The 27,593-nt window shown below is 40.5% G+C and overlaps 1 protein-coding gene across 2 annotated transcripts in view; it reads left to right on the top strand.

Annotated features, from left to right (window-relative positions):
* The window catches only part of KCNN2 (potassium calcium-activated channel subfamily N member 2), a 94,472-nt gene that overhangs the window by 62,757 nt on the left and 4,122 nt on the right, over window positions 1-27,593 (top strand). For both annotated transcript variants that reach the window (XM_081213653.1, XM_081213652.1), the window contains 3 exons: window positions 5,930-6,071; window positions 21,069-21,179; window positions 22,451-22,578. In XM_081213653.1, the coding sequence (XP_081069779.1) occupies window positions 5,930-6,071; window positions 21,069-21,179; window positions 22,451-22,578 (381 nt within the window). The remainder of the gene's footprint in view (window positions 1-5,929; window positions 6,072-21,068; window positions 21,180-22,450; window positions 22,579-27,593) is intronic.

Here is a 27,593-nt window from a genome sequence, read left to right as displayed (position 1 = left end):
GCTGCTTCGCAAGATGATTTTCCCTATGGGCTTGCTTTGCAAGACGAAAACGTCTTGCAAGTGTTCCGATTTTTTTCCGCTCCCCCCCTTTTTCTAAGCTGCTAAGCCGCTAATAGCCTTTTAGCCGCTAATCCGCTAAGCCTTTAATAGCCGCTAATAGCCTTTTAGCCGCTAATCCACTAAGCCTTTAATAGCCGCTAAGCCTTTAATAGCCGCTAAACCGCTAATAGCGCTAATCCGCTAAGCCGCTAATAGGGTTGCTTCGTAAGACGAAAAAACCGCTAGACGAAGAGGCTCGTGGAACGGATTAATTTCGTCTTGCGAGGCACCACTGTAATATGCATGCAAAATACGTACATAGGAATTTAAATCCCTAGGAGAAGCATTTCATATGGTTGGTTTTCTTTCCAGTGCTTTGCTATGTCTTTGTCTTCAGAACGCCGACATTTCTCTTTTGCAAAAATCTTTCTCTCTATCATCCAGTGTGAAGGTAAAACTTTTCACTTCATGTGTGCCAATAAACCAAAAGGGATAAGCTACAGCAACAGATGAATGTAGCCAACATAAAGTCCAAATAGTGAGGTTTAGCATTTTTCACTTTAGGTATGGCAATAAACCAAACAGTAGAAGTCCAAAGAATATTGTTGGCATGTTACAAGATCTGCCCGCTCTGCCAAGCTATACCTACAGGAAAACTGGCAGTGAAGAGGGAGAGCCTGACGGGTCAGGAGCTGGTACCCAGCTGGTCAAATGCCAGCCAGTGGAGCTGGTGGGTCAGGAGGTGGACTATACACAGAATTTGCATATGTTTTTAGATATTCCACTGTATTAAACAATACCACCATCCCACATGATACCAAGCTCCATAGATCAATGTAATCAAGACAACAGCTGTGCTACATTTGAAAAGCAGCAAATCACCTACATACCAAGCAGAAAGCTTGAGGAAGTGAGCAGATTACAGTTCATGCCACACATTTCTTTATTATTAGTAAGAGATTTGTATATTGTCCATCACCCAAGATGGTAACAGAGTGGTTGAAAGCAAAATTAAGTAGTGTGTGTGTGTGTGTGTGTCTGTGTGTGTAAAGAATATAGGGTGAGAGATAAATAACTTGACCAAGAAACTTGGTACAAGACAGTGACGGGATCTGAACCCACAACATCAAACTATTTGTTTGATCCCACGTTTCTCTGCTGCAGCAGAACACCCCTTTCACAGAAAGTAAACAAATTAATTTCTCATCTACAGTTACTCCTTCAATAAATTTACTTCAAGTATCCATCCGGCGCACTCCTCAAAATATGTTGATTTATTTGCACCCCATCCCGAATTGATAAACCTGCCCAGCACACACCTTCAATTCATCTTTAGTTAATTTACCTCCAGATGATTTTCCATCCAGATTCTACTCCAAATAAATGCTCCTTCAACTAATTTACCCCCATTCCTCATTACCCTATACCTCTAAATAAATTTCTCTGAAATTAATTTATATTCCCAAATTAATATTCTACCCTGTTCACTTCTTCCACCAAAAGGCGGCGTGAGTGAAAGTTGAATGACTTTGAGACAGGGTTCCCCCCCTTTTTTTACAGCAATGTACAATGTTGTCCAAACATTTCTTTTTGATTCACCATCTAAAACCCCACCTGGAGCTTTGACATGTTCAGCAGTAGGGATGGAAAGATCTGTCAATTTTGGTTCTCGCAGTTTCTCATTTTTCCAATCTAAAATTTAGTTCTCCACATTTCCGCAATGATAGGTAGATTTTTTTTTAAAATCCTCATAAAATTATTAAAGCATTTTTGTGTGAATGTCTCCTTCTGTATGCAGTTGTGGTTAACATACACAATTTTGCATTTTTGTAAACATTGGTTGGGAAACTGCATTGCAAAATTCAGTTAAGTGCGAATTTTGAAGGGTGGCTGTGTGTTTTATTCTCATATTGTTCCAGAAAGTGAACTTCACCATTGAATGTGAACTAAACTCAATCCCCCCACAATCCCTACTTGGTAGCAGCTTGGTTGTCAGTGCTTTGAAACATGAGCTTCAAAGAACTCTGAGAAAAGATGCTATGTGATGCTGTACCATCATTTCTAGAATCCAGAGACAATGACCGGGGAAAAAGGGTGGCCAGCTTTTTGACAGAATGCCCTTGGGTCCAGAGAACCATTGTAGGTCATCCCATAATGTATTTGCTAGGGTCACTTGAGGCTCCAATTTGAAAGAACTTGGAAGCTGGACTGCCTAGTTGGTTGTGATTCAAAAGAATTATGAAAGGAATTGTGAAGTTTTCGGTAGGACCAAGGTGAAACCGTAAAACTCCCCTGTTATTTTGTTACTGGATGCTGTATATATAATCTTTTTATTTTTATAGTTCTGAATTGTTTGTTATTTGCATGTTGTTATGTTTGCTATTGTGTTGTTTTGCTGTGTTATTATGAAATTATTTTTGCAGTGTTTGGTTTAGGAATGTATTGTTTTCTTGCTTGTAAGCCACTTCGAGAATGATTTTGTGTGTGTGGAAAAGTAGCTTGCAAATAAAACAAATGAATGAAACAGTGTAGAACTACAGGGAAATTATTTCTGAAGACCACCTACTACAGAGGCTTTTTTTGCTCATGTATCTTATTTTTTTTATTGCACATTCCAGACTGAGGTTGCTCAGCAAATTGCACGACAAGACTGACCTGCTCTACACTTAATTTTCCCATGATGAGGAAACAGCTACATTGCTGCAAGTCAGGCTGTGCACTGTTGAATCGGTGATTATAAGATCAGGATGTCTGTTGCAGCAGTCCTTAAGGGATTCTTTTCATGACACCAGGGGTATTGCTTGCAAGTCAGTGGCTTTAGAATTGTTTATTATGAACCTAATGGCTTTGCCGAAGAAAAATGAGACTACTAATACAGTAAATTAAGTTCTGTTAAATCGCAGCTGTATAATATCATTCACACTGGATTTTTTCTGGTATTGCCTTGCCTTACAGCTAAAAACTGAGAAAACGTTTGATCAGCACCACAGAGCAGTGTGTTACTAAATAGGGATACATACATGGTGGGAAAGTCATCTGAAGGACATTGATAATTAAGATTCTTCTCTCAAGCGAAACCTGTGAAACTGCTTCGGTTAATTCTGCTGTTAAAATATAGCATAGCACTGCTAAGCATTGTTGTGATTAGCAATGTCTGAACTGGTAATACCAGTAATAGCTACAGTATGTGCATATATTCTTCTTTAATTCCCCTAACCTATCTGAAATTTGTCTTCTCCAGCTTGTTTTCTTTTAATTCCCGAGCTTTTATGCTTTTAACTTGGATTTAATTGGTGGCTTATTGTGATACTGATAATAGATCTGTGTTTTGGATATGTTAGGATTTATTATTGTGGCACTGCGCCCATCAGATTGGTATGGGGCAATGACCCAGAAAGAGGCCTTTTTCTGTGGGTGGCCCTGTAATCTAGAATACCTTTCCCTCTGCAAGTCTCAAGGTAATCTGTTTTAGGTGCCTCCTGAAAATGTGTCAGGTGGAATTCAATGTCATTTCAGAAGTGTTTCAGCTTGCCTCTGTTGTATTTCACTAGGGAGCGGGTGGCGCTGTGGTCTAAACCACTGAGCCTCTTGGGCTTGCCAAGCAGAAGCTTGGCAGTTTGAGTCCACACGAAGGGGTGAGCTCCCATTGCTTTGTCCAAGCTCTTGCCAACCTAGCAGTTCGAAAACAAACCAGTAGATAAATAGGTACCACTGTGGTAGAAAGGTATACGGCATTTCCGTGCTCTCTGGCACTTGTCACAGTGCCTTGTTTTACCAGAATCGGTTTAGTTATGCTGGCCACATGATCCAGAAAGCTGTCTGCAGACAAACTCCTGCTTCCTTGGCCTGAAGCAAGATGAGTGCTGTATCCGATAGTCAAATTTTACTGGACTTAACTGTCCAGGGATTCTCTACCTTTACTGTATTTCACTGTTTTCTGTTTTTATTTTCTGTTGTGTTCTTATGTTTAATGGTTTCATATTAAGTTATTACATTATGTTTTAGTTCAGTAGTGGGGAACCTCCAGGCCTAATTAGACCCGCCAGGCCTCTCCATTTGGCCTATGAGATAGTTTTGAGAAAAACAATCCCATTTGGCCATCCCATGTCATCATGTGGCATCGGGCGCTGGACTTGGGAATCCATGGTGCCACATTCCAAAGGAAGAACTGGGGGTGCACTATATAAGTAGGGCTGGGGAAGAGATTTGATCCGATTCACATTTAAAGGCGAATCTAATTTGCAGTTTCCAAAACAATATAAGAACCAAAACACAGCCATTCTTCAAAATCCACACTTCTGATTTTGCAGTTGAATTGTCCAGAGAACTAATGAGTATTAAAAAATGCATTTACTGCTAGGGTGAACTGTGCATTAAAATGCACACATTTGTAAAAACGACATGCAAAATGTATTAGGGGAAATTGCTTTGCAACCAAGAGTATATTAAGAAAACTGCAAACACAAATGTCTATATTAAGAGAAATTCGCATTAGAGAGCTGATGAATGGAGTACAGGATCAGGTTTAAGGTGCTGGTTTTAACCTTTAAAGCCTTATACGACGGCCTAGGACCCTCGTACCTACGGGACCACCTCTCCTGGTAAGTCCCACAGAGGAACTTACGGTATTCAAATAAAAACATCTTGGAGATCCCAGGCCACAGGGAGGTTAGGCTGGCCTCAACCAGAGCCAGGGCTTTTTCGGCTGTGGCTCCGATCTGGTGGAACGCTCTGTCACAAGATACTAGGGCGCTGCGGGACTTGACATCTTTCTGCAGGGCCTGCAAGACAGAGCTGTTCCACCAGGCCTTTGGCCAAGGCATAGTCTGACCCCCTCTCTCCTTCTGTAATCTTCATAGAACTCTAGCCCAAGGGTTGCCATTAATTCTGAACTGATTTTAATTCTGAACTGAACTTAAAATCTGAACTGATTTTAGAATGTATTTCAATTAATTGACTGTGATTTTATGTAAACTGTGCTATTTTTACTGTTGTTAGCCGTTCTGTTGTTGTTATTATTATTTTAAAAAATGCAAACTGGAGTGTAAAATTAAACTTAAGACAGGGAAAAATGAGAAATTAAGGGAGACTAAAATTGAGATTTGCCTATCTGTAAGTGTGTTCATGGTCCTTCCTTTCTTGTCAATTCTTCAATTTGGTGCTTGTTGAATTCAGTGACTTTTTCTGTTGCCCTGCATAGTGACCAAAAGAGGTGCCAATTCAAAAGGCACTGAATTCAAGGTGGAAAGGAAGAATCAGGAGTGCACTCAGAGAGTGCTCCAAATTCTGCCTTCACAGCTACAGCAAGTAAATTTAAATCATCTGATATCCTATGACTGGTTCACTTACCTGTCCAACTGGCTTGTGAAGGGTGGAACACTAAGAAATCCCAAGCAATATGTCAGTCAGTAGCTTAGTCAGTAGAGCACAATACTCTTAATCTCAGGGTCGTGTGTTCAAGCCCTAGGTTGGGCAAAAAAATGCTTGCATTCCAAGGAATTGACTAGATGGCCCTAGTGGTCCTTTCCAACTCTACAAATCTAGGAATCAAATCTTCTGCAGGTTTGGTTTCCTTTTTTGTATGAAAGAAGCTGAAGACTTATGGTTCTTTTAACAGACTATTTCCATCCCAAGCGCTTTTCTCCCCTAAGAGGAGATCAGTGTTGTCCACGTTGATAGCAACAACCCATATACATGTACTGTATATGCTGCTTCATGTATGTATTTGTGGGGAGCCCCATAGGGGACAAAACGTGCATCTTAAGCATATGTTTCAAGTAACAAAGCTATTCTTGAGAAGGAACAAGCTGCCAAAGTTCTTTTCAAAGCCAAAAAAGAAAAACACAGTTGAAGAATTTGTGGTTAAAGAGATTATAATTTTCTTTTTCAGGTATCATGACCAACAGGATGTTACTAGCAACTTCCTTGGAGCAATGTGGTTGATTTCAATAACTTTTCTCTCCATTGGATATGGTGATATGGTACCTAACACATACTGTGGGAAAGGAGTCTGCTTGCTTACTGGAATAATGGTGAGTGCCCCTAGTTTTAATTTCCACATTTCTTGTGAGTTTCTTGGGTGAATTGTTTTCAGAACAACTTCACTGGTTTAACAACACGTATTATTAATGTAAAATTGTTTGTTAAATCTTTGGTCATTTGTATACTACTGTCCATAGACCGGTACATGTCTATACAGGTGTCCTATTGAGTTCTGTGGGACTTATTCCCAGGTAAGTAAGTTGCACCCTGACTTCCCATCATGGTTAGAGTATTCTGATTGAGATAATTGATTCCATTGATTTCAGCGGTCTGTTCTAAGCATGATGAAACATGGCTCCAACCCAGTATTTATAGGATTACAGCATGACACTCCTGATCACTGTCTTCGGGAATTCACTTCCTGCTTTTCTTAGGAAATGTTTACAAACTGAGCTAAACAAGTTGATATTCTGAGCATCAAATATCTCAGCTACCATTCATGTCATATATGGCAATCACCACATTTCTGCCTCTTCTTTTTGCCTCCCCTGAATTATAATGTCAGACCTAATAGTTTCTAAATTTGTCTTACAATAGACTGAGTGATTTTGCTTTTATGAAACGGCTCTAGTGGTTTCCCCTCTAACATCTTTGCATTAATACATCCAGTGCTTTTTTTTCTGGGGGGACGCAGGGGTACACATACCCCTAAAAATTTTGCGAATCTAAGTTTGGCCTCATTGAGAGGCAGTATTTCAGTATGGGTAGGAAAATGAGAGTACCCCTAAACATTTTATTAGGGGGGGAAAGCACTGGATGCATCTATTATTACCGTATACTTCATTGCTATATGCAGTGGCAGTGAAAAGGACAAACCACTTTGTAATAAGTAAGGGATTGGGTTGGTTTTTTTAAGCCAAGTATAATAATAAAATTATATCTATCTTTGTTTCTCCTAATGTTATATTTTTTAATAATTTGTATCCTGATTTTTTCTTTATCAGTGATAAAGCAATGATTTAAAATGAAAAGAAAAACATTGCAATCCCAATAAAAAGAATTTGTATGCATAAAATACATTATAAAGGCTTTCTGAAGAGCCTGAAAATGGCAGATCTCTCTGGGGAGGGCGTTCAACAATGCTGGCTGCACTACCAAGAGGTTTCTGTTATAAGTGCACATCTGCTGAACTTTTTTTGGCAGTGGCATCCAGAGCAAGGGCACATGGGGGCATATATGGAAGAAAGTGACCTTTAATATGCTTTCATATACTCCAGTGGTAGCTGGAGTTTCTGAACACTTTTTAAGAGCTGTCACACATGGAGTACGTAATGGTAGTTTTGCCTAGGGAGCATTAGGATATGACTGACCATGGCGAGGGATGACTTTGCCAGGAAGGGGCACCCCAGAAAATTGTGTAAAGGGAATTCTGAATAATGCCCTCTCCATTTGGGGGCCCTAATTTCCTCAACGAATATAGTGGAACTGAAGAAAGGAAAGGAAAGGCCAGCTGAAATAGTGATTTGATATAGTGGCCTACTTTATGGAGAAAGACTTAGACTGCAATCCAGACCCCCTTCTGCTGGGCTGGGTGAGGGGCACTGGACTGATCTGAGGTGTCCCTCCACTTTCTTCTACTGGTTAAGCTGGTCTTCTACTGGCCACCAAATGGGTGGGTGGATGGAAAGCCTGTCAGTGTTAGCTGATTCATACAAATCAGTATGTGACTACAGCTACTTTCTGTTTAACTACACATATATTTCTCTATGTGACAAATTGTACCCGCCTCTCTACATGGAGCCTCTGGGAATCCATCACAGGACTTCTTGCCCCTGTTTGAAGAGGGTTTGTTCTGGCCTGTTGCCAATTTCCTTAAATGATCGAAAAAGCAATATACAAAAACTCTGAAGGATCTGATGTGGTAGATAATGTGATAGCCCTACTGTAGAATCCTGAGGACACTGCAGTAATTCCCACATCCACAAAACCAAGATGTCTGAATCAGTCATAAACTGTCCAGATTAAAGACGCCCAAATACAGTGGAGTGGGGAATGTAATATATCTAGCCTTCTCTCTCTTTCTCTCTCTCTCTTTCTGGAAATCATTTTTATTTGGTTTTACAAGTACAAAGTTATAAAAATCCAAATATATGTCCATCTACAGAGATTCCTCTGAATCTCAAGACTTCCCTCCACCCCTTCCATGGGGTCCTATTTAGAAGATTTACAACTGCATATTCTTCAATGGGACGCGGGTGGCGCTGTGGGTAAAAGCCTCAGCGCCTAGGGCTTGCCGATCGAAAGGTCGGCGGTTCGAATCCCCGCGGCGGGGTGCGCTCCCGCTGCTCAGTCCCAGCGTCTGCCAACCTAGCAGTTCGAAAGCACCCCTGGGTGCAAGTAGATAAATAGGTACCGCTTACCAGCGGGAAGGTAAATGGCGTTCCGTGTGCTGCGCTGGCTCGCCAGATGCAGCTTGTCACGCTGGCCACATGACCCGGAAGTGTCTGCGGACAGCGCTGGCTCCCGGCCTATAGAGTGAGATGAGCGCACAACCCCAGAGTCTGTCAAGACTGGCCCGTACGGGCAGGGGTACCTTTACCTTTACCTATTCTTCAATACACTAACTTTTATATCAATCCATATTGTCCATGGTATTTGTTACACTACAAGTGAAATCAAAATCCTGCCAATCCGCTTACAGTGGTCTCCTAAATAACTTGTAAATTTTTTCCATTTTTTAATAAAGTTTTTGTCCTCTTGGTTTCTGAGTTTTCAAGTTTTGCCATTTCAGCATAGTCCAACAGATTGGTTTGCCATTCCTCTCTGGTAGGGACCTTGTCTTCTTTCCATCTCTGGGCTAGTAACATCCAGGCGGCTGTTGTTCCATACATAAAAAGTCTTTTCTGATCCTTTGGAATGTCAGTACCTATAATTCCTAATAAGAAAACTTATGGTGTGTTTTTTTTAACAAAGGTTATTTTAAACATTTTTTTTCATTTCATTATATATCATCTCCCAGAAAGCTTTTATTACCTTACAAGTCCACCACATATGATAAAAGGTACCTTCTTTTTCTTTGCATTTCCAGCATATATTTGTACTTGTCCTATACATTTTTGCCATGTCTCTTTCTTTCTCTATCTCTATGGTGTAGGCTCACACACAGGATGTAGCAGAACACAGCTGTTGAGGACCGAATACTGTGAAGAGAAGTTATGGAGCAATTACACTAGAGCATATGAGTAAATACTGTAGTAATAATGGTAATATCGCACATGATCCAAGGAAACATAAGCACTTTAGGCCCCATTTATTTTCAGTGGGAGAGGTACACGCATACTGAAATATATCCATCTGAAACCCTGAAGCTTAAAAATGCTCAGGAGTAAGGAATTGTACTCTTCAATTGTATTGTGTCTCTAGTGTACTTTATGAGTTAGCTAGTATTGTAAAGAGAGGTGTGCGTGAGATTTGAATCCTGAGCCAAAATGGAGTGCTTCAAAGGAATGTTGGGCTTGTCAGAAGCAAAGTAGGAATTGTATGAGGTAGCACAAATCAGAGTCCCTGGGGCGCCTTAGCAATCCAGATGTCAAAAAAAAAAAGAAGGTTGCAGAGAAGTATCTGCTAAAATCAAAACTTTTTTTTTTAAGGTACCTGGCAGAACTTCCCTGCATCTATTTGTCATTTGGCAGACTTTTTCCACTCTGTAGGGGTTAGCATGCTTGCAAATACCATCTACTTCTGCCAGAAGGGATAAAGGGTTGTTTTGTTTTTCCAGTAATGAAATGGGGGGAAGGGGGAAAATGAAACCGATTTGGATGGACCTTGAGGCAAACCAAACAATGTACATAGCACTTCAGATTGATGCCGGCTGTTTTCCAAAATGCTGAACCAAATCTTGTGGTCAGTGCTCACCCCCGCTTCTAAACACGTTCCATGGAAAATATTGTAGCCTTATATTTGCCACCGTTATTATTTTGGGTGACATAATACAGTCATGTATTTTCTGCACTGGGGGTTGATGGTTCCCTGGATAGGCTCAAGACAAAGGGCATTCTGAGATGGCATTAACGTTGGGGATTGGATCGCTTCAGCATTCTGAATTATCCATGAATGTGAGATACTTCAAACCATGCTGACTGGGGGCATTCAGCGGAGCTCATAAGGATCATCTTGCGCTATGCTCTTTATATGGTTCACTTCCTGTTGAAGAAAAGGGTGCCTGTTACCTTTCCTTAGAGTACTTTCAGCAGTCCTACTTGAGCATTAAAGCCACCAAGAGTAGCTGAGGCAACCCAGTCAGATGGGCAGCTAATAATAATATAATGATTTATTATTTGTACCCCCGCCCATCTGGCTGGGCTTCCCCAGCCACTCTGGGTGGCTTCCAACAAAGATTAAAAATACATCAAAATGTCACACATTAAAAACTTCCCTAAACAGGGCTGCCTTCAATGTCATCTAAAAGTCAGGTAGTTGTTTATTTCCTTGACATCTGATGGGAGGGCGTTCCACAGGGCGGGCACCACCACCGAGAAGGCCCTCTGCCTGGTTCCCTGTAGCTTTGCTTCTTGCAGTGAGGGAACTGCCAGAAGGCCCTCAGCACTGACCTCAGCATCCGGGCAGAATGATGGGGGTGGAGATGCTCCTTCAGGTATACTAAGTATATTATTATTATTATTATTATTATTATTATTATTATTATTATTATTATTATTATTAGCATTAGCATTAGCATTAGCATTATCATCATCCAGGAGTATGGGGAGCTTCTACCTGGAAGAGTGCAATATACTAAGTCACAACGACATTGATGAAACAGAGAGCAAGTGTGCAACACCATGGGCTCATTTTCCATTAATGCAAAATAAACGGGATCAGGGTCAGCTTGCGGGGAGGGCTGACAGTATGCAACACACTTCCCAATACTGCCAACAATGGGGCATACCTGGAAGGTGAGGGCCAGGTGGTGAGAAAGTCAGGCATATGCGGGCGCTATGGTGGAGGCAGCCCAGCACTGCTTTTGGTGCATCCACACAGCACCAACCTCCCTGCCGCTTTGCTTCTCCCCCTCTTAAGATGCTGGTGCCAGGAGGCGAGGTGTGTGCAAACAGCGCTCCCTGCTGGCTGCTCCCAAAGGGATACGTACCAAAGGGGACAAAAGAGCTGTGTTCACTACAGTGGTACCTCGGGTTAAGAAGTTAATTTGTTCCGGAGGTCCGTTCTTAACCTGAAACTGTTCTTAACCTGAGGTACCACTTTAGCTAATGGGGCCTCTTGCCGCCACCGCACGATTTCTGTTCTCATCCTGAAGCAAAGTTTTTAACCCGAGGTACTATTTCTGGGTTAGTGCAGTCTGTAACCTGAAGCATCTGTAGCCTGAGGTACCACTGTAATGAACAACGGCATGTGGAGAGGAAGCAAGATTTACCAATTCCCGAGGAGAAGGCATGCATAAATGTTACCACTATGTGGGTAGTTCAGCTCAGATAGCTTGACATGAACAAATGGAAGCAATGATTTGTGCAGAGCATAATAAGTTTATATCAACATGATATTGTCATAGCCTCTAATATTAGTGGCTTTCGAATGAACGTTCCCCGTTTCATAGAGAATTGGCCTATTAATAGCTTAAATGTCATAACTTGGAATAGAACTTCCATCTTCAGGGATCATATATCTTTGATTATGAGATATCGAATACAACAATGGATGGCAGACTTGATTTTCTCTTGCTTGTAGCATTCCAGAGAAGTAGATTAAACATACTGATGTTCACTGAAGAATTGAATATAGATAGCATAAGACAAATTGTCACTGGCAGGTCACAGTTCCCTTAATATCTGAATATTTTATCTTACTGTAGCTTAAAGTGAGGGTCTCTTCTCTTGACAACCCCATCCATTGTAGCCACAGGAGAACACTGGGAGAAATTAAGCGTCACCCAGAGGCAATTGTTACGTCAGGGCAAGAATTTTGGCTTGCCGGGCAGAACAATCCCTGTTCTCTCCCCGCACAATGTTCCTAGAGTTCTTTCATCACCCGCAAGTGGATGTCCTTGTGCGGCTTTCACTGGCAGAACTCACTGGTTGAATCCTGCCCATTTGACATATAATGAGACAGTCACATAGATGCCACACAAACAGCAGATGCAAGATTGTGCCTGATTGGTTTTTGATGCAGTAATGAAAGTGGCTGAAAAGTATGCCAAAATTGTATCCAGGCTGAATCTTGTACATGCCCTTACTACATACTAGGGATGGGGGAGCAGTTTGATTCACTTGACATTTAAAACCTACCCAATTTTCACTTTCCAAAACCTACCCAATTTTCACTTTCCAAAACAATCTGCAAACCAAAACACAGCTTATGAAAATTCACACTTTTTGGAATTTCGCAATGCAATTCTGAAGGTGAGAAATGTCTCCCAAAATAAATATTTTGGTTCAAAGTGTACATGAAAATGCAAATATTGCTGGGGGGGGGAGCCTATCAAATACACTACATTAGGGAGAGTTTGCTTTGCAAAATGTGTGTATAAAGCAAAATTGCATACACAAACGTGCCTGTTAGGAGACATTCACATGAAAATGCTGGTGAATTTTCATGAGGCCTTTTAAAAAAATCAATAAATTGCAAACTGATGTGGAAAACTGAACTCAAGACTGGAAAAAATGAGCGATGGAAAGAAACAGAAATTGACAGACTCACCCACCCTTAGTACACACCGACATGCCTTATAATGAACTGATGTGATGACTTCCTGCAAATGATAGTGTTTTAATCTTTCAGTCTTCCACACACAGATGGTCTAAATCAGCGGTTCTCAGCCTGTGGGTCCCCAGATGTTGTTGGACTACAACTCCCATCATCCCTAACTAGCAAGGCCAGAGCTCAGGGATGATGTCCAACAACATCTGGAGACCCACAGGTTGAGAACCGATGGTCTTTCCTTACTTTGGGGATGCTGGGGAACCCAGACAATTTGGCTCCTTTCCATAAGTGCAAGCACACCAACTCCTAGGGACCGAGGAAGTTTCGGTCCCCAATATATATTTTTTTAAGGGGATGGGCCCCCTCAATATTCAGAGGCCGTTGCGTGGCATCACGTTAGGGCCCCCAATCCTCCGGAGAAGCTGGTGCCTCTGCATAAGTGCCCTTCACCACATGCCCCCTACTGCCCCAGAGCTGTCCCTGAACATCTTCTCCACATGCCCCGTGCTGACATCGGAGCTCTGATGTTGTTTGGGCTCAGAGTGGGGACCCGACATCACTCTCACTTTCATAGCTCTGTCTCCAGTGTCAGAGAGTAGTGTTGGGATACTGCCAGGGAGACGGAGGCATCAGGCAGGCCCCCAGTTATCTCCAGACGATCACAGGTCTCCTGGGGAACAGCATCAATCAATTAGCGACACGAGCCTCAGAGACATTCCAAGACCCATGCACACCCTTTCAGCAGAGTCTCCATGACGAAAGATGCATACAGGAGAGCATATTTACAGCTTTATTCAACGTTGTTCAGAACAAAGGAAAAACATGACTGCTCTCCTCCATGTCCAGGAAAAAACAGCCAGAAAAAAGCTACATACAAACGGAAGTTCCCAGCAAGAAGCTGGAAGTAAACAGGCATGTGACACACAACAGCCTGTTCCCTTTTAAGCTGGAACAGAACTATATCCTAACAAGTAGGACCCAAGGTATCCCGTGTCCCTGAGACTTTCTCCCAGGGACCGTAGCATTGAAGCTTCAGTGACTTCGACCAAGTTCTGTATTGTGGAGAAATTAAAAACTTATTATATACCTTTGTGGTTTTTTGACGACTGAGAAAAAATGCTTAATGGCTGCCATTTTTTCTGGGAGGGGGATGTTCAATTCTTAGAGCTATGTAAATTATTTTGGTATCAACAACATAATTAGCTTTGCTAATAAGGGATTGAATTATACGTTTCTTTTAGGAAGGTTCAGAAAAGGCCAATTGAAAATTTCTGATGTAATAAAAACTTGAATAATTGAAAAGGGAAAGGGAAAGTAGTAGATACCAGTGAAACATAAACAATATAGCAGTATTTCCACTGCCTTAGAAGTCTAAAAAGATCGTAGATAGAAATATTCCAGTCAGATGTGATTCACTGTTGAAAGCCTCTCTCACTCTCAGTTGGAGGCTGCTTTGAGCATGGGAGTGGAGAATTCCCCAACTTTCTGCCCTGTCTATGCCTTCCTTGCTCATGGGTGATTGTGCAGCACAACAACCTCTGAGCAAACTAAGGCACTACTTGTGCTAGTCATTGCCATGCCACAGACTTCCCTAAGCAAGAGAATTAAAAAGTAGTTTGCACTGCATTATACCCATGTTTTATACCGGATTTCAGATTTCTATCTGCTGTAGTGGTACCTTTGTTACTATGACACCTCTGCCCATGGAACAGCAAGTCAGCAAGACCCAAGCACATTTAGATATTGCATGCTCCCGCACCTAAAATGCCCATTTTTTTTGTATCCAGTTCTGTCTAATATACACATTTTTTGTGACACATTTCCCCCTAATGGAATGCATTTCTGTTTGTTACTTCCAGGCTGCAGCTTCTTGTTGCAGGTGGTCTTACTTGTCTTAAAACCTATCTCAGGAATGGATTTTGCTCTCATTCCTCCAATAATTGCTTCTTTTGGAATTTATTTATTTATTTTTTAGCCGCAGCGCTTTTTTTAACTGGCCCATTTGGTTGGCTCTCCACCTAGGGATCCCAGAATGAATGGAATGTCTATTTAAATTCTTACAGGCCTTTCATTTTATTCAGAGGAGAAGGCGGATTGTTGTGCATTTTCTGGTGAGAACTAAATTTCCCATCATTGTCTGTAAAGCGGACCTACTTTCTTCTTCTTTGGATCCCAAGGGAAATGAGCAAGAAATGGGTCAGCTATCTTCTCCCAGGCACAGGCAAGTATAGAAGAGTATTTTGTGGGCAAAGACAGCAATCCGCCTCTTATTTGGCTGAACTCAAAACTGCTTGAGATGTCTAGAAGGAGCGGGAGAGTTCAGTGGTGTTTTCCTGAGAGTCATAAAGGAGAGTACCTAACGCAGGGGTCAGCAACCTTTTTCAGCCATGGGCCGGTCCTCTGTCCCTCAGACCATGTGGTGGGCCAGACTATATGGTGGGGGAATGAATGAATTCCTATGCCCCACAAATAACCCAGAGATGCATTTTAAATAAAGGAACACATTCTACTCATGTAAAAACACCAGGCAGGCCCCACAAATAATCCAGAGATGCATTTTTTTTTAAAGGACACATTCTACTCATGTAAAGAAAAATGCTGATTCCCTGACCATCCGCGGGCCGGAATGAGAAGGCGATTGGGCCACATCTGGCCAACGGGCCTTGGGTTGCCTACCCCTGACCTAACGTGTAGCCAGTTGACTTTCAAACTTGACTGCTCTCTCATTTTGCTCTCTGGAAGTGTGTGTCTTACTGATAGGCAACAGATATTTGCAAAAAATAAATAAATGTATCTCCTCCTTATTGCTAATTTATTAAGGTTTTTAAAATTATCGATAACTATAAATAATATAATATAAATAAAGGAAGAGGGTGGGGGCTACATTTAAAGCAAAACTTTTGAAAAACAGATATCTTTTGGGGGATTAAAAAAAACTACCAGGAAGAAGAGAAGCAAAGGCAGCTGTGTTGGGCCATAAGAAAAAGAAATCATAGTAGGGAAATACCTTTATTACCTCAGCAAAATGCCACAAATTAGTGATCAAACTTTTGAGTTCTTCAAAGCCCTTTATCAGGCTTAGGTGTTAAGGAAATTTTTGGGGGGAGGAAGGCTGCTTTTTCGTTGAAACCATAAAGTTTACATTGGTATTGGTCTTTAGCTGAAGCGTAAGACAAGATAGCAGTTTTATCATATAAGGTTCTTCTAGGTGCTTTGCTGTTTTTAGATTGCACCTAGAGATCCTAAGAGGAAGAAATAGACAAATGGACATTGGCCAATTCCCAAATTTTTAACAGATATAAAATCCAGCAGTTCTGTAGCTTTAAGCAAAACACACATAGGGAAATGTGGTAATTCTTATATTTTCAGAGCTGGAGATTAATTTTAGGTAGTGTACTAGGTTAAAAAAGAGTAAACTGAAGTCAAATTAAGTAGCTTTTCCTAGTGGCTGGAAGGGAATTACCTTCAGAAAATAAAGCCCCATCTCCCTATGCTATAAAATCCACTTCCTCCAGTTTAGGATACTGTTTTTGAATGGCTGAATTCAATACTCTCCAAGTCATTCAAAAATGAAAACTAGCTGTGTTGGCCTGTAATAAAAAATTCATTAAAATAATATCTAAGAATTAAAATTTGTCCAAATTGTTGCAGTCTTTAAGGAGTTTGCTGGGCAGAGTTATTGAAAACCCAAATGCTTTTTTCACTCAGGATATGGAAAATGATATTTCATGTTACTCATTCTCAAGTTGCATACATTGAAATGCATTCACTGATTTTATATACAGTGGTACCTCTGGTTACATGCTTAATTCGTTCCGGAGGTCAGTTCTTAACCTGAAACTGTTCTTAACCTGAAGCACCACTTTAGCTAATGGGGCCTCCCGCTGCTGCCGCGCCGCCGGAGCACAATTTCTCTTCTCATCCTGAAGCAATGTTCTTAACCCGAGGTACTATTTCTGGGTTAGCGGAGTCTGTAACCTGAAGCGTATGTAACCTGAGGTACCACTGTATGTAAATGAGCAATATACAGTAGCAAAGAACTATACATAAATGAGACATGCAAGCCAAGCCAAAGAATCAGATCTGTCACTTGTATTATGGCACTGGTTCTCAAACTCTTCTCTGGGCCACACCTTCAGGATAAAAATGTGCTCATGCCACACCAAAGTTTTTATTGATAAGAAATACATTGCAAAACAAAAAGAAACAACTCCTAGCAGTGCTTGATTTATAACATTCGTTTCTGAGCACAATTCAAAGTGTTGGTGCTGACCTTTAAAGCCCTAAACGGCCTTGGTCCCGTATATCTGAAGGAGCGTCTCCACCCCCATCGTTCTACCCGGATACTGAGGTCCAGCACCGAGGGCCTTCTGGTGGTTCCCTCACTGCGAGAAGCCAAATTACAGGGAACCAGGCAGAGGGCCTTCTCGGTAGTGGTGCCTTCCCTGTGGAACACCCTCCCACCAGATGTCAAAGAGAACAACAACTACCAGGCTTTTAGAAGACATCTGAAGGCAGCCCTGTTTCGGGAAGCTTTTAATGTTTGATGTATTATAGTATTTTGATATTCTTTTGGAAGCCGCCCAGAGTGGCTGGGGAAGCCCAGCCAGATGGGCGGGGTATAAATAATAAATTATTATTATTATTATTATTATTATTATTATTATTATTATTATTATTATTATTATTATAACATAGGACAGAACTAATCTGAGACAAACAAACTCTTCATAAACACAAAGAAGCCTCTCTCTTTTCTTTCATAGAAGAATAGCCAAAGCTATTCTCCACAACTCTGTTTGAATGGCAATTCCAGATCACAACTAGGATTATGGGTTCATGTTCATGTATATCAGACAGATATATTCTCTCAGTTAAACTAGTTCCGTCGTCCTTTGTTGTGTCTTGAATTCTGCGCAAGTGGCTAACTCCTGTCGCCGTATTTTATATGTTCCATTAGATCAGGGGCTGCCAACCATTTTGGGCCCATCTGCAAACTGGAGAAACTGTTGCCCCTCCACACACACAACCAAGCAGACGTTGCAGCTTGTTCTATTGGGTGCAACATAATACTTCTGTCAAGTCAAACTTCAGTGTGTATAGTGGGGGTTTACCCTGTGGGAACCAGGGAATGCCTGTGAGCTTATGTGTACCTATGTAGATAATCCCTGTGTTGGATTTTCAAGGGGGAAAGTAGGATTTAGTAAATATCAGAACTATTCCGTGCCTCACATAAAAATGAAACTGAACCACAACTCTGAATCCAAATTCTGAGTTGGATGCAGCAGTGCCCTTCCACAGTTAGAAGCCACAGAAGAAGGGGCGATTTGTGTCATTTCACGAGGAAAGTGCAAGTAAATTTGGATATGCTCTGCTTCTTGCACAATGTGCTGTGGAAGCAGCAGCATGAGAACAGCTGTAGAACCAAACTGCTATAGAAGTGTGAGATTTTCTGCAGACAGTTGTGATTGTTTTCCTCCTGCTTTGAATTCAGTCGGCTGTACTTTTTAGTTCTGGACCTAAGCAGTGTGGCTCCCTGATTTGTCTTACACTAGCATGTGGACAAATGAATCATCTTAAGCCAAATCTCCATGCTTAACCAAATCTTGTACCTTGTTTATATATATATATATATTGTGTTTTGTTAAAGGACTCCTAGCTACTGGTCTTTGCCTAGACATCTCAAGATGTTCCCTCTATTCATTGTGAGCTTGGTGACATTTTTAACAAAGGCTTTTTTGCTTTCTTTCTCCGAAGGTTAATTAGTCATTGAAGTACCAGCTGTAGCATATAATCATTTGTTGGAAATGGTTAAGCTTCTGGAGAATATGCTGCACAGACCGTGTATAGCAGGGAGGAGCCGTGGAGTTCAAAAATAATTTACGTGTTTTTGAAGCTCTTTTGTACATTTATGGAGGCCTGACTTTTTTTCTTTTTTAAAAAAGAAACCTCTTTATATCATGAATCACAGTTTGTTCTAAGCTTTTCCAGAAAAAAAAAGGATTTATACTTGCCCTGACTCTGATCCAGTACTAATAGGTATGATTCCCCCTATTAAAAATGAGAGGGTAGACTTGAAAAGGAAAGCAGAGTATACGGAAGACAGAATAGAGCTTGTATTGTTGGGAAAATGGGAACACAATAGTTCAGGAAGCAAAAGTGCAGCTATTCATTTGTCTTTTAAAAAAGAGCTACATAATGCTTCGTGCCAATCCCTTCTTTCCCAAAACTAGTTTCTATGCAACATTGTTCAGCCAGGAAACAGGAGGTGGATTCAGTCCCTGAAAGAAAAGTAGGTGGTTTCTAGAAAAACCAGAGTGTGTGTGAGGTGTGTGTGTGTGAGAGAGAGAGAGGGGGGGGGAAGGTTCCAAAGGCTGAGATCTCTGCTACTGCAGGTGCTGAGAATCCCTTAGTGTAAGTATATGATCCTGATGAAAGACTTACAGTATTTTGTTATGCACATCTTCTTCCCATGACAGACTCTCCTAGATGTTCTAGGCTGTTTTATTTCACATGGTTTCATTCAGGCTCTGAAAAGGGGTTAGACATAATATATCGTGGACATAATATATCTTGATTTCGGCAGTTGACAGTCTTCCTTGCTGACAAAGTGGTAAAAAGTGGCTGGATACTACTCCAGATAGGTGGATCTACAACTGGTTGAAGAACCATACCCATTGGGTGCTCAGTAATGACTCTGTGTCAGCCTTGAGGGAATTCTCAAGTGGGGTGCCACAGGGTTCTATCCTGGGCTCTCTCTACTGTTCGCGTTTTTATAAATGTATTTGTGAGGGTGTGCATGAGATAAATTTACCTTATAGAGGAAAAGTTCATTAAAGTCTTGTGAAGAGCATCCCAAATATTCATCTTTACAAGGATTTGTAGAGCTGCAATGTATTTCAATACAGATCAAATATTAATGTCAATAAATGTTTAATGTATAGAATCCCTATAAACTGTTACTAATGGAATGTAAGCCTTTCCCCCTTGTGGGTAGAGCAAAGGGCAGATTGTACAATATTTCACTTTCCATGGGTTAATTAGATTTTAGGTAAGACTTTTATTAAAGTCCAAAGATAAAGTTTAAACAGGCGTCTGTTTTTATTAGATTTGTTCCTAATATAATTATTCTGCCCTCCTTAATAGACACACTGATCAGTTCACTATAAATTGGCTTAGTTAAGCTCATTATTGCTATAATGTAAATGTTAAGTAGTGTTTTAACACTGATATTAATGATGCAACCTGTTTAAGTCTCCCTAGTTTGTTTTCATAACTAGCAGAGAAAACTGAAAACTTATAATATCAAATAAGGAACTGATGTTTATGTGTCAGTGCCAAAACCCCATTGCATGTATTGGCTGCTCAAAGAATCACATCTCTTGTACTACCCTTTGTCTTTGGCCTATAAAGTCCCAACTTCTTTTGCCCTCAACAGGATATCTGTAACTTGCAGTCTTTAGTTTCCCAACTAAAGAATATTAATGCCTGTGGAGAACTAGTGGGGAGCTGTTTAACATATTGACAGTGCTTTCAGCTTTATCCTCCTTTGTTCCTGGAGCAAGAAGATTCTCTTCCTGTGAGACCAAGTGGCCTGGTTTGCACATCAAACCTTGGCTTAGTGCAAAAGTGTGAACATACAGGCTCCAACAAACCATGGTTTGTTCTTGGTTACAACTCATGGCTAGTCTGGATAGAAGCTAACCAGATGGGTTGGGATGACATACCAAGGCATAACATGGTGTGGCAGCAAAAAGAGATGGGGAAGAGTGAAGTAGCTACAAGCGCCTCTACGGGAGTCTGTACATTCACGCTTAACCAAGGTTTCACTTAATGTACTATGCAAATCAGGCCATTGTGGAGGGAAGGAGGGTGAAGAATTGCAGATGATCTGGAAGCGATTGAACGTGCCATTAAAGTAACTCTTAAAGTGTGATATTACTGAGGGTGGGATTCACCTGATGAGTCTTGTCTGGAATATTTTTTTTTTTTGTGCAACACAGCTTTTCTCCCTGCTACCCTCTGTGCCACCCAAAATTGGCTCTGGGGGGTTTGCGAGAACCCTCAGAATAGCATGTGGAAGGAGAAGAGAGGAGATAATTCCATCAGGGAAACTGAAAAGCTCGCATTGACTGAATGACTGCCTTAACATGACACTGAATTTCTTCCCAACTGCAGAGACACTGATAAAATCAAATTATATCATTTTGCACTAAACAAATGTACTTCTTTTGTGTAACCATACTGTTTTCTTTTCCTGTTTCGTCAATAGTGTGACGATTATTGAATAAGGTATTACAACTCTTTGGTTTTTGTTTTATTGCTATTTCCAGGGTGCTGGTTGCACTGCACTGGTGGTAGCTGTGGTAGCAAGGAAATTAGAACTTACCAAAGCTGAAAAACATGTGCATAATTTCATGATGGATACCCAGCTAACTAAAAGAGTAAGTCATAATGTGTGTTTTTTGTTTGTTTTTGTATGTTCAATAAAAAGCAAATATTTTGCTTTGTTTTTCACCATGGTCACAGATAGTTCTAGGGATAGATCTTGAAAGATGCTACTGAATTATTGAATCTCTAAGTTTCATGTCAGCTTTAAGTGTTTTGTCCACTGGTGGTAGATGTGAGGTCTCTCGTAAGGAATAGCAAAACAGAAGCAAATATGTGGAATAGGTCCTGGAACATGAGCTGAAGGCACATGATCAACCAGGCCTAGGCAAACTCAGCCCTCCAGATGTTTTGGGACTACAGTTACCATCATCCCTAGCTAACAGGACCAGTGGTCAGGGATGAAGGGAACTGTAGTCTCAAAACATCTGGAGGGCTGAGTTTGCCTATGTCTGTGATAAACCAGTCTTAGTAAATCTAAGTAGGTATGGGACTGATCAGTGCCTGGAAGTGAAACTTTGGAGGAAGTGTTACGTTTTCTGCCTTGATTCCATCACGGAAGAAAAATGAGATATGATTGTAGTGACAAACTAGCAGCCAGGTTAGTCTGACTAGTTGTCCTTCAACCCAACTGCTCATCTACTTAAAACAAAACAAAACATAACTGGCATTCAGTGTCTAACAATTCCTGATGCTGTGGTGGAAATGTACTCTCAGAGTGCTGATCAGATAAAATGATCTTGTGAGAAGCAATGCTTGTCTATTTGGCATTCCAGTTTTATCCTAACCACGTGCTTTAAAAAAATAAATAAAAATATTATATATATATCCAGGAAAATCCGTCCGTATGGCAAGTCGGGATTTTTGCAAATTTCCTTAAAGATAGCTCAAAAACTTCACCTTTTTTAAAAAAAAAGATTCAGCAAAAAAGCTTAACAACTTTTGGCAACCCTGCTATATAAAGCCATGATCCAAAATGTCAAGTATGTTTCCTCTTCTTGCCTATGAAAAAGATGTTCCATGACAACGCAGGAGAGAAGGGCAATTCCTGCATGGGCACTGGGGAAGAGAAGGGGGTCAGCGTGTTAATCAGACCTACTGCGTCATAATGTATGAACCAGAAATCCCAAGATGGGATAGTCACTAATTCAAGTGCCAAGCAGAGGCACAGAATTTAGACAGTTGTGCTCTTATTACGTTAGCTCTCTACAGCACCTGGTCTCAGAAGGAGACATTCCTGTAAATATTTATAACATGTGCTAGGGAAGACTCATAGGGATGTGTAATGCTGTTTCAGTCAGCCTGGTGTTTTCTTTTTTTAAAACAGGTGAAAAATGCAGCTGCCAATGTACTCAGGGAAACATGGTTAATTTATAAAAATACAAAGCTGGTGAAAAAGATAGACCATGCAAAAGTAAGGAAACATCAGCGCAAATTCTTGCAAGCTATTCACCAGTAAGTACCATTTTGGCTTGTCTATTTCCCCCTTATCCAGGATGCTGTGTTAATCTGGCAGGTTCAGTTTCTAGTGTGGATGTTGCTGTTCTGCCGATACAGGCAGCTGTCCCAAATCCAGCTTCTGCCTGATTCTGTTCACTTTATCTCAAGGGTGTGGGAGGAAAACATTGTATGTATCTTAGTGTGTCCCTGAATCTCCATCTCATTGATGGGAAACAATAGCATTTGAGATGGATATGAAATGAGATGCACAATCTAATTCACATACAGATTATACATACAGTTTTTAGAAGGAAAGACATCTTAGACTCTTCATGAAGTTTCCGTGGATTTCCAAGGCCAGGGGAAGAGAAAGCAGAAACGTTGTGGAAACAAATGAACAAGTTTTTCACATCCCTGACTCTTCATGTGTGATCCAACCACCCTTCCTTGAATATAGATTTTCTTTGCTAAAGCGTCCTACACATGATATTTTGGAATAAGAATGAATCTAGTACGTATTGCAAAATAGATTTGAATATCAATAACATCCTCTTGTGATTTTTCTGGCAGGTGCAAACCGCTGACAAAAGAATATTTTACTATATTCACCATCAGTCAATAGCCCCTTATTTTATTATGTGATATATAAGTTTAATATAATATTTTTTACCATTTTTTAAAATGATTTCAAGCAGTAGGTTCTACTACTGTGCCAATTTTAGGTAATGGGTAAAGAATGTAATCATTTCCTATTGAAATGATTGGTTCATTTTAAAATCAATGTTATTGCTGCAGCAAATTTACACTTGGTGAAAAGATAATGGTGGGATAGTTGTCTTCATTTTGGCACCCCAAGAAATTAGCCACCTTATAGTCTATACATTTAGGGTATGTGGGGGAATTAGTTCCTGATACGAGCTAATCTTTGGAAACCGCAGGCTCCTTGCAGATATAATGGAAGCATTGCTGATTCCTCATTCATACTTGACTTTGGAGAATGCTCAGTCCCTGTTATGTTAGAGCAGGAAGAGCTCGCCACAAATTGGGCTACATAAAACTAGTGGCAGATATTAATTGCTGCAGGTTTCTCTTCTTCACACCCTTCCTCTGCAGCACATAGAGAGTTCTTGGGAGGAGGAAATGGCCAAAGAGTATGGAGCTTGGTGAACTAGCAGTAGAGATATAGTGTAATGAAAATGGGAGCAGAGGTCCACTTCCGTGAAAGAGGTCCTTTCTCAGAAGTGTAGATCAGAACCTCAGAATCTGAGTTGAAATACACATGGTGTATATTGCTTTTAATCATTCTACAGTGGGGAATCAGTAAAGTTAGATCATCTTGACAGACCCAATACTATAATAACAAGAAAAAGACTTCAGAGCCAGTTCCAAGAAGTTGCAAAATAAATATGGCTTAGCATTATGAACTGCAGCAAGCATCTGGTTTATTTGCTCTCCACTCCAGCACAGATGCAGGGAGTATATTAAAAAATCTCTGCTTTCATTCTATATTAACCCCAAACTGTGGTCAATCTTAACCATGGTTAGTTAAAACAAGCGAACTTTATGGACTGTGGTTTGAAGTTGGCTTGTTTCAACAAACCATGGTTAAGATTAACAGTTTGTATCATCTGAATTCCAACATGACAAACAGCTAGAAGTGAAAGCTTAGAGAAAGAGAAAGAGGGATAACAGTTCCAAGGTTCACTGTAGCTCATTCAACCATGGTTTAGTATCATGTCCAAACAAGGCTCATTGCGAGCAATTCGTTTTTCTTCCTACTTTCTTCTTTTCCACACCTGATGTTAACACAAGACGTGGAATCTCTGGTTGTTCCCTGCACAGAGGTCTGTGTACAGAGCCCAAGGGTCGTGAATTTCATTTTATAGAGTCTGTAGTCACCCATTACACCAAAAGTGAGGAGGAAATAAGTTTCATAAATTAACCGTGCTTCTCTTCTTTCACTGTTGATTTGAACGCATTAAATGGCAGTAATGTTATTTCCTTTTCTGCTTCAGAGGAGGGATCTGAAAAGGGCTAACTCATTAAGGGCTAACTCATTAAGGGCTAACTCATTAAGGGCTAACTCATTAATGGTTACATACTATGCTTAAGTTATAAAATAAAATGTACACAATGAGTATTAGTTCAGTTTAGCAAAGATGTGAGGTTAAATGCTGCTGTCTATAGAAAAGCTGTTTCTACCAAAAACGGGGGTTCCTGAGATAGTGAATTACAAAATGAGCTGAAACCAGGTATTACAATATTGTGATTTAGTGGGATTCTTACTTCTGAGTGTACATGTTCAGGATTGGACTGCAACCTCTGCAACAGGGATAAGGAGCCTATGTACTACAATTCCCATACCCTTTGACCATTGGCCATGCTCGCTGTGGCTGGTGAGAATTAGATTCCAAAAGCTCCTAGAACGCCACAGGTTTCCCACCCTGCCCTACTGTGATCTGGCATCACATCAGTCTTCATGGAATAGTCCTTTTTTCACATTAATATGGCTTCTAATAAGCATGGGGCAGGGTAGCTATTATCTACCAGGTGCTTGTCTTCATTTTAATTTAATATGTGATTTAGCTTTGTCTTCTGACCTTACTTTCTATGTGTCCCTTGCTAGAAGTATTCAGACTTTCAAAAATATGTGTGGATTTGCCAATTGATGTGCTAGAGCTTTGTTCTCAAAGGAAGTGATGCAACTTTATCCCTTTAGTTTCAAAAAGAACTGCAAATATTTGTTCATCAGCTACTATTGAGTAAGAAACTAAATGAAGTAATTCCCATAGTGGCTACCTTTCCTTGTTATGCAGAGTCAGGTTTCTGTTTTACTTCTGAATTTTCATTTGTCCTGCGTCATTTGACCTCCCAAGTCAAACAAAGGGGGTTAAATTGTATTCTAGCAAAATAGGGGAATGGAACCAGTCATATCCTGTTGGATGCTAACATTCAGAATGCTAAGTTTGATTTTCTATTTCTAGCTGAACTGTGTAGTTCTCCTTTTTGATTCATGGTGATAGTCTTCATTCACATATTCATATGTTTTCCTTTAACTCCCCTTAATGACCCCCTTTAAAGGTTAATTCTAGCCTACTCAACACTTGATGTTGGGAGGGAAGATGGAAATAAAATGTACCAATACTAAGTCTCTTAACTTTTGAGAATCCTGGTAATATTTCAGCTATCAATTCTTCCCATGTATGGATGGCATGTGGGAAGGGGGCTGAGGTATTTAGGTGCCACTGATATCCCTCCAGCCAGAATAAAATGTGACGTTAAATGTTTAACATAAACAAGCAGCATTCTAGTGCACAGTGTTCAAAGGTTCATTTCTCACTTCTCCCCTGCTCTTGGCCACGCTATGTCAGGAGCAACAAGCCACAAACCTTGACTCAACACATGTTTCTGAATTCAGAATATGTGTCGAGTCAAGGTTTGTGGCTCTAAACACACCGCAAGTGGTAGCCAAAGTTTGCTATTGGCTTACTGCTCATGGTTTGTTTGGGAGAAACAAACCACAAGCCTAGGTTTGGATAATATGACTAGCCAAGACTCGACTTTTTATTCCCCCAAATATAGCACACCCAAGAGCAGGGGAGGAGTTAAGCAGGGACTTCCACCAGCATGCTGCTTGTTCGCATTAAGCCATAGTTAAAAATTAAGCATGGTTTAATGTGATGCGTGAACGCAGCTAATGTCTGCTTGTACCACAACATATGAAACGTCGCTGCTTACTTTCAAAACATGGTGAAATGTGGTATAGAAACTGAGAGTATAAAGCTGTCCTGCACTTGAGTTGTTAATTGCTGACCCAGAGAGTTCTATGGAGAAAATGTATGAACTACAAGCTCCATAACAGAGCACATTGCGCTCACATGAAGACCATCCCTTGTGTTAATTTGTTTTAGTCAATTTTACAGTTTCTTTTCTTTTGTTTTGTCTTTTTATTTCAACAATGAAAATAGAGCTCGGAAGTAAGTTGTGTGAGCTGTTCCTTTCAAATTTGCAGAATTTACCACTGTCTGCATGCAACAAATGGATACTTTATTTGTGAATTTCAATAGTCTGGTTGCTACTGTGGAACTGCAATCCAAAGTCATGAATTTCTTCTGTGATAAGTGAAGTTCGGAAGGAAGGAATCAGAGTATCAATATTTCTTAATTTTCAGAGAAAGATCTGGCTAGTATCATTTTTAATCTGACTGTCGCAGCTAAGAAATGATCACTTTATAAAAAGGTTTGCTCCACCTAAGTCACAACCAAGGCTGATATACACATCTTGAAGATGCAAATCTCTCTTTATCAACATACATTTGCAAGAGAGGTAAATAATCAGCATAAAAATTATACCATTTATTTACCATATTTCTCGAAATGTTCATATAGGGAGGGAAAGGAGGATAGAAAGCTCAACCTAAAATGTTGCTAATTGGCTTTCCCTCTTCCAAAGATAACTGATGACCTAAAATATACTTTCAAAAGCTTATACAGACAAATCTACCTGTCTGATGTATACAGACCAGCACTCTTGTTTGATTTCTTTCAGCGTTGTCCCTTATAGACCCTCTTTACACATAACAGTAAGCCAAGCCATGGCTAAGCATGAATGAGTGAACATGTGCGTCCTTAGAGGAAAAATCACTGGCACTTCACCCCTCCCCACTCTTGCTGCTGCCATGCTAGCAAACATTATGCCATTGATTGGCTTAGCAGTACATCTAAAGCTAGGCCCAAGGTTTGCTTCCAAGACAAACTAGAAATGCAAGGGCAAACTTTGGTAATATGGTCCCCTGAGCAAGGACAAGATTTGGCACCCCCCAAAAAATATTTCTTATTTTCACAATAATTCCTTTTGGTACAGTTCCTTTTTTAAATCAATCTTCTCAATAGGTACCTGTATAAATATAGGAATTATTACTATTATTATTATTAATCCCCATGGTTTGGCGACTTGTGCAGGGGAACCGCCCACACTGTCCTAAATCCGACACTGACAAATGATAAGCCAAATCTAAACCTTGGCTACAA

This window comes from Podarcis bocagei (genome assembly GCF_964188305.1).
Source record: "Podarcis bocagei genome assembly, chromosome: 11".
Lineage (NCBI taxonomy): Eukaryota > Metazoa > Chordata > Lepidosauria > Squamata > Lacertidae > Podarcis > Podarcis bocagei.
This window is presented reverse-complemented; position numbering and strand designations above follow the sequence as displayed.